The sequence below is a fragment of the Bufo gargarizans genome, chromosome 10 (genome assembly GCF_014858855.1).
Source record: "Bufo gargarizans isolate SCDJY-AF-19 chromosome 10, ASM1485885v1, whole genome shotgun sequence".
NCBI classification, from domain to species: domain Eukaryota; kingdom Metazoa; phylum Chordata; class Amphibia; order Anura; family Bufonidae; genus Bufo; species Bufo gargarizans.
In genome coordinates this window covers 29866768-29882158 of record NC_058089.1, presented here as the reverse complement: position 1 = coordinate 29882158, position 15391 = coordinate 29866768, and the positions used below count along the sequence as shown (strand labels likewise).

Sequence of the window (15391 nt, the reverse complement as noted above, 5' to 3'; positions counted from 1 at the left end):
CATATAAAAAAATAATAAAAACTAGCAGCAATGTTGGAGGTGCTGATGCACAACATGTTCACCTCGGACCCACTCGGTCAGAAAAATGACAAAAGAAAAGGACACTAAATATAGTAAAAGACTGGTACCAAAATCATATGAACAAACCAATGTCTTAATGCAGCTGCTAAACAATACTAGGTAAGATGCCTAGAGGGTGCTGTCATGGATAAAGTATAACAATCCATCATAAAAGCTATAGCTGTAACGTCAAAGAGACCAGGAGTACCGCAGGACACACCAACCCCAACACACTTTTCGCCTAAGCTTCTTCCTGGGGGCATTTCTATATCTCACACCCATCCCACCCTTTAGCCTGCACCCAATTGGACAAGCCCATGTCATTAATGCTTACATCTGATGTCTTGAGGATGCCGATTGGTCCATCAACAAAACCCCATTATGGCCCACAGTCTCGCGAGAGCAGTCCCGACCATGTGATCAACTGCCGATTACATGATCAGACTGACCCTTCGCTAGCCACGTCTAATGGATCCAATTCAAGACAGTCCGAAGATAAAATGTAACCTTTAATAATGTTACTATTAAAAGACATCCCTCAAAATGAAAAAAAGCAAATTATTAAAGTTAAGCAAAAAGCATAGATGACAATAATAATTGTTTGGCGGCACCAAATCATAAACCATATGTCCTACCACAGTCCGGGGGGTTCCAGTGCACATCCATGAATCCCGGAGGGAAAACAATAAACATCCATCGCTGGGCTAGATGAAGATGTGGTATTGAAGGACAGGGTGGGTAAAGAACTGTCCCTGATATTGCCCTACAGGGGGGTGCTATTCCGGCCCTGATAGCCTAACCACAGACCACCTGCCCTGATAACAGCGACCTCGTCCGGAACCTTACTCTATATAAAAATGGCCCTAGTAAGCCCCTAGCCCCTGATTTCCAGGTGATAACTATATAGATCTATCTATGGCCTCATGCACACGACAGTTTTTTTTCACGGTCCGCAAAAACGGGGTCCGTGGGTCCGTGATCCGTGACCGTTTTTTCGTCCGTGGGTCTTCCTTGATTTTTGGAGGATCCACGGACATGAAAAAAAAGTCGTTTTGGTGTCCGCCTGGCCGTGCGGAGCCAAACGTATCCGTCCTGAATTACAATGCAAGTCAATGGGGACGGATCCGTTTGATGTTGACACAATATGGTGCCATTTCAAACGGATCCGTCCCCATTGACTTTCAATGTAAAGTCTGGAGTTCTTTTATACCATCGGATTGGAGTTTTCTCCAATCCGATGGTATATTTTAACTTGAAGCGTCCCCATCACCATGGGAACGCCTCTATGTTAGAATATACTGTCGGATATGAGCTACTTCGTGAACCTCAGATCCGACAGTATATTCTAACACAGAGGCGTTCCCATGGTGATGGGGACGCTTCAGGTTAGAATACACTACAAACTTTGTACAAGACTGCCCCCTGCTGCCTGGCAGCACCCGATCTCTTACTGGAGGATATGATAGCACAATTAACCCCTTTAGGTGCGGCACCTAAAGGGGTTAATTGTACTATCATATTCCCCTGTAGGAGATCAGGGCTGCCAGGCAGCAGGGGGCAGCCCCCCCCCTCCCCAGTTTGAATATCGTTGGTGGCACAGTGTGCTAACCACCATCGGCCCCCCCTCCCTCCCTCTATTGTATTAAATCGTTGGTGGCACAGTGTGCCAACCACCATCGGCCCCCCCTCCCTCCCTCTATTGTATTAAATCGTTGGTGGCACAGTGTGCCAACCACCATCGGCCCCCCCTCCCTCCATCTATTGTATTAAATCGTTGGTGGCACAGTGTGCCAACCACCATCGGCCCCCTCCCTCCCTCTATTGTATTAAATCGTTGGTGGCACAGTGTGCCAACCACCATCGCCCCCCCCCCCTCCCTCTATAGCAGTAACATTGGTGGCAGTGTGCGGTCTCAACAGTAGAAGATTCATACTTACCGGCTTGCTGCTGCGATGTCTTTGTCCGGCCGGGAGCTCCTCTTACTGGTAAGTGAAAGGTCTGTGCGGCGCATTGCTAAAGAACTGTCACTTACCAGTAGGTGGAGCTCCCGGCCGTTCACAGACATCGCAGCAGCAAGCAGGTAAGTATGAATCTTCTACTGTTGAGACCGCACACTGCCACCAATGTTACTGCTATAGAGGGAGGGGGGGGCGATGGTGGTTGGCACACTGTGCCACCAACGATTTAATACAATAGAGGGAGGGAGGGGGGCCGATGGTGGTTGGCACACTGTGCCACCAACGATTTAATACAATAGAGGGAGGGAGGGGGGGGCGATGGTGGTTGGCACACTGTGCCACCAACGATATTCAAACTGGGGAGGGGGGTCTGCCCCCTGCTGCCTGGCAGCCCTGATCTCTTACAGGGGAATATGATAGTACAATTAACCCCTTTAGGTGCCACACCTGAAGGGGTTAATTGTGCTATCATATCCCCCTGTAAGAGATCGGGTGCTGCCAGGCACCAGGGGGAAGTCTTGTACAAAGTTTGCAGTGTATTCTAACTAGAAGCGTCCCCATCACCATGGGAACGCTTCTGTGTTAGAATATACTGTCGGAAATGAGTTTTCACGAAGTGAAAACTTAGATCAGAAAAAGCTTTTATGCAGACGGATCTTCGGATCCGTCTGTATGAAAGCAACCTACGGCCACGGATCACGGACACGGATGCCAATCTTGTGTGCATCCGTGTTCTTTCACGGACCCATTGACTTGAATGGGCCCGTGAACCGTTGGCCGTGAAAAAAATAGGACAGGTTATATTTTTTTCACGGCCTCGAAACACGGGTCACGGGCGCGGTGTAAAAACGGTGCACAAGCCGAGTTTTCTACGGCCCCATTGAAAGTCAATGGAGCCGCAGAAAAAAATGGAAAACGGCACAACGGCCACGGGTGCACACAACGGTCGTGTGCATGAGGCCTATGTGTTTTTGACTCATTATAAAAGTATATTATAAGTATATCACACCCCTCTGTGTATCACACCTATCAATAGCATTCCTATACCAGTCCTTAAATAATACTTTTTTGGCCCTATTAGCTAGCGTTTGGTGTCCCTAACAGCCTGTCTCTGCTCCACACAGCAACCTCTCCCCACACTGGCAAAAGACTGAATGTAAAATGGCGGCCAGATCTGGTTTATTTATAAGGTAGGGGGTATGTCCATGTGCTGAAACGTCTCAAATAGCTTGATTGATGTATCATGGGTCAAAGTTCTTCACAATGTAAAAGAATATGGTGGGCGCAAATATCGCCATATGTTCGCGTGTTCGGCGAATCGCGAACACGCAAAGTTTGCTGCCAAACGACGGCCGGGCGAACCATAAGGCCATCTCCAATGGTGGCGGCCACCACATATATCTGACATTCTTTTAACCTGGAGAGTGTCATGGAACTTTTCTGTGGATTAATAGGGGTTGAAGAACTTTCTAGAGGGCATCACCTAATATATTTGGTGTGCAGTTTCACCTCTCTATACAATTGCTCCTTCTGCTCATTCAGGTGCTGTGAAGGTAATGCAACTCAGCTCCATTCAATGCCTTGGTTCTTTGTTCTTTTGATCCCTGCACTCCAAGCCATACAATTGAGGAAGGATTAACAATATGCCAAATTTTCTTCTACTGGAATAACTCTTCAATGCTCTTTATTTAGTATTAGAATTCTTCTTCAAATCTCTTCTGTCTTGTTACCCAAACAGATAATTGTAATCAAGCCCTGCGGTAATGTCTTTGTGAACAGTGTCTATACTCAACTGCCAGTATCTGCAGGTAGGATATGACGTTGCAATTATTTGACACTTGGTGACAGTTGTAGTAGCACATGCCATGTTTTTATCCATAATTGTGTCACATGTAATTCCAGCCAATGTAACCATCTTCAGACCTTCATCATTCTACATTGTTGTTGAGACAACCTTTGGGGTACAAGTGGTGGCTCAGCTGACACCATTTATGCAGATTTATGTGGCTTTGAATCCTTCTTACAAGGGCCAGACCTGTGGTAAGTTTGACTTAATAGTTTCACTTTCTCAATCATTTAATGCAAAGTGGTATCTCCCAAGAAAGAACCATCTCACCAGTGCCACCTATTGAGATTGGCTGTTTATGGGTGAAAATCTGGCTTTTCAACAAATCTTGTATTGAAGCATTGCCAATACATCTCCAAACCATGGAGTACTTCCAGTAAGTCTCCATAAACGTCTGGTCTCTTTAACCCCTTAATGCGATATGACAAATATACTCATCATGGAGCATTGCTACTAATGCTTCTAAGTGCTTGATGACAAATATTTTTATCATGGCACTAAACTATCACTATGTCTATACACATGGTGACAATGGGATCTCAGCTAACCGGCACGGGACCAATGAGGGTGGTCCCAAGCTGGGGACCGCTCTGATTGGCTAGTCTCGCCAAAAGTTCGTGACTGTGGAGATCAGAATCTGTTGAAGTGGTTTCATGGCTCCCCTGCAGCCTTCAATGTGCCCAATCGACCCCCAATTTGATGCTGGAGTTGCCCATTCTATTTTCAGGATGGCAATGCGGCCTCAGCAATGAGTGCTGGCACTGGGTTGCTGTGCTGTTTTGTCAGCATCCCAAAGGTTACTATGGCATCCAGAGACCTCAGAAAAGCTTCCAGACTTGTCAATGTACCCTAAGCCTGCCAGACGCCTGATCAGGCTTAGTGTCAGTGTCAGGCAGACAATACACAGCAATACACTATTGCAGTGTATTGTACATCCATCAGACACACTGGATCTTCAAGAACCAAATGGGTCTGGGTACAAAAAGTGTTTAAAAAAGTTTAAAAAATAAAATAAAATCCTATTTCTACTGCCAATATAAACTGCCGCCCATCCCGCAAAAAAACAAGCCCTCAGAGAGCTTTGATGGAAAAATCTTTTTTTATTGATGTTAGTATGTGGTGATGCAAAATATAACTTACTTTTAATAAAAAATGATTTTACGCAGAGAAATTAATAAAACATGAAAAAAAACTATGTGTAAATCTGGTATCGCCATAGCCATATCAACCCACACTATAAAGTTATCATATCATATACCGCATGGAGAACACCATAAAGAATAAAAATTAAAAACACTGTCTGAATTGCAATTTTTGCCCACCTCACCTTCCAAAAATGGTATAAAAAAAGTGATCAAAAAAGTTATTTGTACCCCAAAATGGTAAAGAAAAAAAAACTACAGCTTCTCCCACAAAAAAACAAGCCCTCACACAGCTCAGCCCCAAAAAAAAAGTTATGGTCTGCCTAATCATTTTATGAAAGGCCTTTTTTTTCTTTTTTTTAAAAAAAAGAAGTTTGTCTTCTCAGGTCTCTGTGGAAACTTCAATGACAAACAGACAGATGACTTCCAGACCATCAGTGGTGTCATTGAAGGCACAGCTGCATCCTTCGCCAACACATGGAAGACCCAAGCAGACTGTCCAAATATTAACAATGTTTATGAAGATCCATGCTCTGTTAGCGTTAAAAATGGTAAGACTTGTGTTTAGAGATGATCAAACCTTTTGAGATTCAGTTCATTTCAGGTTCGCCAAACTTTTCAAAAAGTATGCATTTTTGCATTCTCTCCCTCCTCCCTAAGCTCTTGAACACAATGACAGCAAGAGCAAATAATGTCACAGTGACACTGACATACATATCAACGTATTTGACATGTCACAAGAAACAGTGGCTTGTTGGTACAAGCAAAGCCTCCAAAATGTATGTGATAAAGAGGGCAGAATGCTTGTCCATATTTATACATGCAAAAGTGATAATTGTCCGAAGAAAAAGTGGTTGGTTCTGAGTGAGCCTAGAAAAGTTCTCTCTTTGAATTGGTAGCAGCGGGAGAACAGTGTGAATGCAGAAAGTGTAGGGTAATAGTGGCACGTAGCAGTAACAGCATAGCATGGAATAGACAAGGCAATAGAGTGGATGTTTAGGGGTAGGAGTACTGGCGGCTACGTAGCGTTAAAAGTGGCAGTAAATGATTTGCCACAAGGAGCAGCTGCAACAGTTTTGGCAGCATTCATATGGTACGGAACAAGTTAGCAGGTACGCATACAGCGGCAATGGCATGATAACAGCAGCAGCCATATGTAACATGATGGTAGGCAGCCAGACAGCAACAGCGGCAAGATGGGGCACTGTCAGCAAGGCCAGATCTATTCATCAGCCCCAGCCGAAGGAGTGTGAATATCCTCTCAGGTCTATGACTCATTTATTTTGACCTAACTCATGTTTTGGACACTGGCAGAGGAAAGCTTGGTACAATTGGGTGTCACCACACTTTCTGCGCTGCGGCATTGAAAATGACCATAGAGGCTGGGCAAGAAAGAACAGAGGAATCATACTGGGCCAGTTCAGGCCACTGTTCTAGTCTGCCTGCCCAGAAGTTCATGGGTTCAGAGAAAAAAGATGTGCATTGGAGAAAGGCCAGAATACAGGTAGGACTGAGTCTGGGTGTTCAGGCAGTAGGTCTACATTTGCTGAATTGAATCAGCCTAGCACATCACATAAAAAAAAAGTCTGTTTCATCATTTTGGAGATTTGGAGACTGAACTGGCTGCTGTGACTTGTAATGTGATTATTTTTCCCCTTCCACAACACTTATATAACAAGTAGGACACACCATTGCAAGAATTAACTGCTGTTAACAATGCAGTTTCAAAAATACTTTTCTCTACTGTAAAACACACATTTTAAATTTGCAATGTGATTACTCTGAAACAACAACACCCCCCACAACACCAATACAATGTAAAATTTGACTAATGTGCTATTTGCATTTAAAGCAGATTCAAAAAAGATTTGTAATGCAATTTTTCTCCCCCCCCCCCCCAACAACACCAATGTAAAGATGCAGGAAAGTTGGATTGAAGATTTAACTACTGTGCTCCTAGAATTTAAAAACTACCTTTCTGTACTCAAAAACACATGTTGCAGACTTGAAATGTAAATATTCTCCTTCCCTATAATACCAAAATAACCAAGCAGGAAAGGCTGTTGTAGGATTTTACTGTTGTGTTGCATGCTTTTCAAGACACAGTTTAAAAAAAAACAACAACATTATTTAGGTCTGGTTAGGTAGGTTTAATGGTGCAGAACCCCAAACAACCAAACAGATATTAAACAATAGTGGATTTATTAAATAAACGTCAGTACAGTTCAAACCAGTAAACATATACAGGTAACCAACCTGAATAATAACCTGTGCAGGGAAACACCACGGGGACAACCAGTGACAAGGCTAAATTTCATATGTGCAGTATTAGTCTGTGTAACGTGGTACCTAGGGATGAGACGTCAGGATTTCCAGGGTCCGATCAAAGGTCATTGTCATGGAACCATGAACCATACGTACAACAAGAGATAAGTGGAAATAAGAAGGCTTTATTGAAAATCAAGCTGTAAGCAAAAGTCCAAACGGATGGCTAAACCGAAGCAGGGTCTTGCGTAGACGGAGGTCAGGAACCAGAAGGGTAGTCAGACGAAGCCTGGATCAGGAACCAGCAGGGTAGTCAGACGAAGCCAGGATCAGGAACCAACGGGGTAGTCAGACGAGGCCAGGATCAGGAACCAGAAGCAGCAGCAGTCTTAGAAGCATGTGAACACAGGAGGACCAAGCGAGGAACTGAAGCCACAGACCTCCTATATATATGAGCTAGGCATCCAGCTCCTCCCAGTGGGAAGGAGAAGCCGCAGGGTGGGAGGCTACAAGAAACCCAGAAACCAAGATGGCCGCCAGCACATGTCAAACGAAGGAGAACAGTAAGAAGGTAAGACCATGACAGTACCTCCCCCTCAAGGGCCCCTCCTCCGCGGAGTAAGGAACGGTTTCTGAGGGAAGCGTGCGTGGAAGGCTCGGAGCAAAGCAGGAGCATGGACATCTGCGGAGGGAACCCAGGAACGCTCCTCTGGACCATAACCACGCCAATGGACCAAAAACTGCAACCGACCGCGGACCAGGCGTGAGTCCAGGATATTGCTCACCTCATATTCCTCACGATTGCCCACTTAGACCGGACGGGGCCGAGGAACCGAGGAAGTGAAACGATTACACACCAATGGCTTCAACAGGGAGACATGAAACACGTTGGAGATCCGCATGCCAGGAGGAAGCGCAAGGGCATAGGCTACCGGGTTTACCCTGCAAAGCACTCGGAAGGGACCAACAAAGCGAGGCGCCAGCTTGGGAGTGGGCACTCGAAGGTTGAGGTTGCGGGTAGACAACCATACACGGTCTCCGACCTGGTAGGAAGGAGCGGGCGCTCGTCTGCGATCAGCCTGGAGTCTCTGGTGCTGCGCAGAGACCTCAAGGGACCTCTGGATCGTTACCCAAGAAGCACGTAGGACGGAAAGGTGATCCTCCACAGCCGAAATATCCTGGGGAGAGAATACCTCCGGTAACACGGCAGGTTGGAACCCATAATTGGCCATGAAGGGAGACGTCCCAGAGGAAGAGTTCACCGCCTTGTTCCTGGCAAACTCAGCCCAAGGCAGGAGGTCAACCCAATTGTCTTGGTGATCGGAGACATAGCAACGAAGGAATTGCTCCAAGGCCTGATTGGATCGTTCTGCGGCCCCATTGGACTGAGGGTGGTAGGCCGAGGAGAAAGAGAGATGAATCCCCAACTGGGAGCAAAAGGCGCGCCAGAACCTGGACACAAACTGACTCCCCCGATCCGACACAATCTCCTTGGGCAAACCGTGCAACCGGAAGACCTCCCTGGTGAAAATCGTGGCCAACTCTTGTGCAGAGGGTAACTTCTTGAGAGGAACACAGTGGCACATTTTGGAAAACCGATCCACAATCATGAGAATGACCGTATGGCCTCGGGATGCAGGGAGGTCCACAATGAATTCCATCCCCAGGTGTGACCATGGGCGCTCCCCGGTGGCTATGGGTTGCAAAAGGCCCAACGGAAGGTGCCGAGGGGACTTACTCTGGGCACAAACGGAGCATGCCGCTACATATGCGGCGATGTCGGAACGTAGAGAAGGCCACCAGAACAGACGTGAAACAGCCCAGGACAGCTGATTCTTTCCAGGATGCCCCGCAGCCTTGGAGTTATGGTAGGTTCGCAACAACCGAGTGCGCAACTCCTCAGGCACAAAACACCTGCCGTTGGGTCTCCCAGAGGGAGCACCAGATTGAGCCGCCAAAATCTGCTCACCCAGGGGAGAGGTCAGGCTGGTGCGAATGGCGGCCAGGATCTGATTCGGAGGTATGACCGAAGTCGGAATCGACTCCTCCCCGGACAGCTCGGAGTACTGCCGTGATAAGGCATCCGCTCTGATGTTCTTGGAACCGGGTAGGTAGGAGACCACGTAATTAAAACGTGACAAGAACAGAGCCCATCTGGCCTGACGTGGTGTCAATCTCTTGGCCTCAGAAAGGTAGGTCAGATTCTTGTGGTCCGTCAGGATGAGAACCGGAACCACCGAACCCTCGAGCAAGTGCCTCCATTCTTTAAGGGCCTGCACGATGGCCAATAACTCCCTGTCACCAATCTGATAGTTGCACTCCGCGGAAGACAGTTTCCGGGAGTAAAACCCACAAGGAAGCAGAGGACCCTCTGGTGTTCTACGCTGAGACAGAAGGGCGCCTACTCCCGTCTCAGACGCGTCCACCTCGAGGACAAAGGGCAACCCAGGGTTGGGATGCGACAGAATCGGAGCCGACACAAAGGCGGACTTTAGAGCCTCAAAAGCTCGGATGGCCTCGAGCGGCCAGACCTGGAAATTACTGCCCTTCCTGGTCAGATCCGTGAGAGGCTTGGCTAGCATAGAAAAGTCCCTGATGAACTTCCGATAATAATTGGCGAAGCCCAAAAAGCGCTGCAGGGCACGGAGACCACTGGACTGGGGCCACTGTAAGACAGCCGAAACCTTCTCAGGATCCATGGAGAACCCCTCAGCGGAAATGATGTAACCTAAGAAGGTTACCTGGGATCGGTGAAATTCGCATTTCTCAAGCTTACCGAACAGCCTGTTCTCTCGTAACCGTTGCAACACTCGTCTGACATCCATAATGTGGGCCTCCATGGATTCAGAATATACCAAGATGTCATCCAAATAGACCACCACACACTGCTGCAACAGGTCACGGAAAACATCGTTGTTGAATTCCTGGAAGACTGCGGGCGCATTGCACAACCCAAAGGGCATAACCAAGGATTCATAATGACCGGTCCTGGTGTTAAACGCGGTCTTCCACTCATCGCCCGCCTTGATCCTTACCAGGTTATATGCCGCCCTCAGGTCGAGTTTGGTAAAGACCGTGGCCCCTTTGAGGCGATCGAACAGCTCGGAAATCAAGGGTATCGGGTAAGCGTTCTTGATCGTGATGCGATTGAGACCCCTGTAATCGATGCAAGGCCTCAACTCACCGCCCTTCTTTTTCACAAAGAAAAATCCAGCCCCTGCCGGGGACGAGGATTTGCGAATGTGTCCGCGTGAAAGAGCCTCCCTCACGTACTCCTCCATGGCCTCATTCTCCGCTACCGACAGTGGATAGACTTTGCCACGAGGAGGAACGGCACCAGATTGTAACCTATGGCACAATCGTATGGGCGGTGCGGAGGTAGGGCAACCGCGCGCACCTTATCGAATACATCCCGGTACTCTTCGTATTCAGGAGGCAACAGAGAGTCCGAGGAAGTACACAGCAACTTGACAGGCCCATGGATGCAACTAGCCCCACACTGCGGTGACCACGAGAGGATCTCGGCCGATCTCCAATCGAAAGTCGGATTATGCTTCTGGAGCCAGGGGTACCCCAAGACCACCGAGTAGTGTGGAGACGAAATCACCTGGAGACAGACCGACTCTCTGTGAACGGCACCAATGGCTATCCCCACTGGAAGGGTCTCATGAGTCACGTGTGGCGGCAGAAGGGGTCTGCCGTCTATCGCCTCAAGAGCCAGTGGGGAACCTCGAGGCTGCAGAGGAATGGAATTGGCGGCAGCGAACACACTATCAATGAACAAACCACCAGCACCAGAGTCCACCAACGCCTGGGTCGTCACCGAGCCCCCGACCCAGGAGAGGACAACAGTGATCAGTGGTTTGTCAACACGGGAAACCGGGGACGAGGAGACTCCACCCAAGATCTGCCCCCGACAGGATCTCAGGTGCGAGCGTTTCCCGGACGGTTCGGACATGCCAACCGAAAATGCCCACCGAGACCACAGTACATGCATCGGCCCTCACGTCTCCGGAGTACCCTCTCCCCCTCGGACAGGCGAGCAAACCCCAGCTGCATGGGTTCACCCCCAGACAAGACATCCCCAGGAGGCGTCGGAGGAGAGGGAGGCACGGGTGGGACAGCAAACGTAGGCGCCAATCTGTTAGAAGACCTCCGCAGGCTCTCCTTAAAGGAAGGTCTCTCCCTGAGTCTGGTGTCAATCAAAATCAGGAAAAAAATAAGAGACTCGAGCTCCACTGGTAGGTCCTTAGCTGCAACCTCATCCTTCAAGGCATCCGAGAGACCATGAGAGAAAGCAGCGACCAGAGCCTCATTATTCCAGCCCACCTCTGCTGCCAGGGTACGAAACTCAATGGCGTATTCAGCTACGGATCGTGAACCCTGTCTGATGGACATAAGGAGCTTCGCAGCAGAGGCAGCACGAGCCGGCACATCGAATACCTTCCGAAGAGAAGCAACAAAACCGGAAAACTCGGCAACCACCGGATTGTTGTTCTCCCATAAAGGGCTGGCCCAGGCCAAGGCCTTGTCCGAGAGCAGCGAGATCAAGAAGCCCACCTTTAAACTCTCAGTAGGAAAGGCATGTGGCAGCAACTCGAAATAAATGCCCACCTGGTTAAGGAAACCTCGGCACTGAGTTGGCTCTCCCCCAAAGCGCTGTGGAAGGGGGGCAGAACCGGTCATACCCCGAGACACCGCAGGCGCAGCAACAGGTGTCGGGGTAGACTCTGGCGCAACAACCAGAGCGGCAGTAGGAGCGGGCCCAGGAGCGACAACCGACCCATCGGCAACGGAAGCGAAATGAGCCGTGCGTTCAAGCAGGGTTTGCAACGCCACAGCGAACCGACCCAAGTCTGGCAACCAGCGTAGGTAGCGAGTATGGCCCTGTACCGTCAGAATTCATGGCTTGGTCCTAATGTCATGGAACCATGAACCAGACGTACAACAAGAGATAAGTGGAAATAAGAAGGCTTTATTGAAAATCAAGCTGTAAGCAAAAGTCCAAACGGATGGCTAAACCGAAGCAGGGTCTTGCGTAGACGGAGGTCAGGAACCAGAAGGGTAGTCAGACGAAGCCTGGATCAGGAACCAGCAGGGTAGTCAGACGAAGCCAGGATCAGGAACCAACGGGGTAGTCAGACGAGGCCAGGATCAGGAACCAGAAGCAGCAGCAGTCTTAGAAGCATGTGAACACAGGAGGACCAAGCGAGGAACTGAAGCCACAGACCTCCTATATATATGAGCTAGGCATCCAGCTCCTCCCAGTGGGAAGGAGAAGCCGCAGGGTGGGAGGCTACAAGAAACCCAGAAAACAAGATGGCCGCCAGCACATGTCAAACAAAGGAGAACAGTAAGAAGGTAAGACCATGACAGTCATACATGGGACAAACTGTTCAGAAAAGATGAGGTATCCAGAGACAGTCTCTAGAGATAAATCGAGGAAGGCAGAGGTCATGCACAGGTAGTCTGGGAGAATATGAACCGCAACATACACCCGGGTTGTCAAAACAACAGTGGGCAGTGACCAGCCAGGGAGATCACCTTTTAAGTGCCATGTGTCTTTGCCTCATAGGTCATATAATTATCCTAATCCCTGACACTTGTGCGGCCTAGGCTGGGCCTTAGTCACTTAACCCATGCCTGCCCTCTAATCTACTAGAATTTACGTACAGGTATTTTCTCCATCAGCACCCGGCGTAGCGAATAAGATGCACGTACGTTCGGCCACTTTTGCGAACCTCCTCTCAAGCATGCACACGCATGCTCGAGCGGCCCAGCATCAATACATGATCGCGCCGGAACGGAATTCGCAGGTGAAACCGGAGACAGGACCGGCTGCCGCGTGCTGCCACCAGTCCGTTCAATCTGTCTCCGAGACCCCGGCGGTCTTCCTCTCCGGCGACCATGCAGACGCACCACCACGTCTGCCCGCAAAGGAGTCGGAACCGAAGATTCCCCAGGCACATGCGTGACCTGTCCTGCTACTCCAATGGGGTCCCCCGCAGGCCGAGCCACACAAGGACCCCTGGGGGCCCCAGTGGTTCCCGTAACAGGAGAGTGTCTTACAGTAGGTATTTAGCATAGTAAATATACCTGCATTAATGATTTGAAATGGATAACTACAGAATGGTAAGATTTAATGTCTATTTTTTTGTTTCTTGCCACACTACAGAGGAATTTGCCAAAAGCAGATGTGGTCTTATATCTGACCCATCTGGTCCATTTGCTTCCTGTCATGCTGCAGTCAATCCAGCGGTTTACAAACAAGTAAGTTCACTACACATTAAAGGTGTTATCCCACTTTGCATTTTCATACTTACCTGCTGCCAGCGCGCCGTTCACTTCCTGGATAATGGCTGGGGGCGGGCTTCATCTTGATTGAAGTCTTCTCCCAGCCGAGCCACGCGCTGGACTGAACATGCTTGCCGCCGCGCATGCGCCATGATGACTTATTCCTGGCCAGTATAGTACAGAGTCGGCGTGCGTGTTCGGGGCTCTGTACTATTCTGGCCAGGAAGAAGTCACCATCGCGCATCCGTGTAGGCCTGCGCGTTCAAGACAGCAAGCCGGGAAAAAAGGAGTCTTCTGCGCAAGCGCAGCCACCGGGATTCCGGAGAAGAGCGGTGGCCGTGACCAGGGGAGACAGAATGACAACAATGAGGTAAGTGGGGATGAATTTTCTCCTAAACGGTTGGAATGGGTTAATCAAATATATTTACAAAAATGATCACTGCCAAATCATTAACAGATTTAACAGTGATCAATATGATGGGATAACTCCTTTAAGACATCTCTAACATGAGGCTATCAGGTTTGGTAAACCCTTGTCAATGCCCGTTGTTTGCTAATAATATGTGGTCCCAGTGCATAGACTGTGGGTGATCAAATCCTAACTACCAAGGAAAGTAAACAGTACTTAGGGACCACTGAAGGCAACAGCCTGTTAATGGAAACCATGCACTTAAAGTGTAACTGTCATGTTTTCATAAAAAAAATCTATGTTAGCATGTGTTACTCCTGCTGCAGCATTATGCATAAAACAATCTTTATTTACTTCACATACCACTGTTTTCCTTGAGTTTTTCCCTTAGTTAAGGCAGTTTTAGGCTTCTACAATATGAGGATCTTCTCAAGATGGCTCCCCTGCCAGTTCTCTGAGACCAAAACTGCATTCCCTCACTTCCCATAGACACTTGCTGTAGCCAGCAGTTTCCTGCTAGCCAATCAGATTGAATTACTGAGAGACACGCCTCCTCACTCTGAAGCCCAATGCAGGCATGCAATTCCCCGTCTTTCTTCTGTTTATACGAAAGGGAAGACAGAAAAGCCCTAGCAACAGTCTTTTAGGGGACCAGTGGAAAGGGACAGAAGACATTAATGAATCTTTTGACAATCATTGACAGACTGACTCCGGTATACATGCCTAGCTCTAATAAACTAGCAAATAAAAAAATATGACAGTGACACTTTAAGACCATATTGGGTTGTCCAAGGCAAAAGAGGGAAAATTTATATGTGTTTTTTATGCCCAGTGCAAGGCATGAGGAGGCAGTCATGTCACAATGATTACCTCTTTGATATTTTTTAACTCCTTTGTCACACACCACCTCCTCAGGCACAGACTGGTTTTTCCCAGAATGCTCTTTCAAAGAATAACTAAGGAGGAGATTTATAAAACTGGTGTAAAGTTAAATTGGCTTAGCTGCCCATAGGACCCAATCATATTCCATCTTTCATTTTTCGCAGCTCCTTTGGAAAATGAAAGGTGGAATCTGATTGTTGCTGAAACCACAAGGGTACAACAGCACTTCTCAGAGTGTTCTGCACCTTCAGCTTTCTTTGGCTCTGCTAGGCTTCTTCAGTGTGTGGATACAGATCTACAAAAAACATATAGAATCCATCTTCCACAGGCTATAAAACTTGAGCAAAGCTGATGAAAGCCAAAATGGTCTGAGAAGCATTGTTGCACCTTCGTGGTTTTAGTAAAGGTTTAGGTCCCCTTTAGCAGTAAACGTTGTATTTGTGTATACCTTTTTTGTATATATTGTGCAATGTATTTCATTGTAATAACCTAAAACAAGCTTAACAAAAATTTAACATATAGGAAACCTGTCACC

The 15391-nt window shown here is 48.0% G+C and overlaps 1 protein-coding gene across 1 annotated transcript in view; it reads left to right on the top strand.

Moving 5' to 3' along the window:
* LOC122920028 (mucin-5AC-like) overlaps nt 1–15391 on the top strand; it is a 107494-nt gene that overhangs the window by 23537 nt on the left and 68566 nt on the right. Inside the window, exons 11-14 of the mRNA XM_044269238.1 lie at nt 3757–3826; nt 3921–4058; nt 5393–5557; nt 13447–13541. Of these exons, the coding sequence (XP_044125173.1) occupies nt 3757–3826; nt 3921–4058; nt 5393–5557; nt 13447–13541 (468 nt within the window). The remainder of the gene's footprint in view (nt 1–3756; nt 3827–3920; nt 4059–5392; nt 5558–13446; nt 13542–15391) is intronic.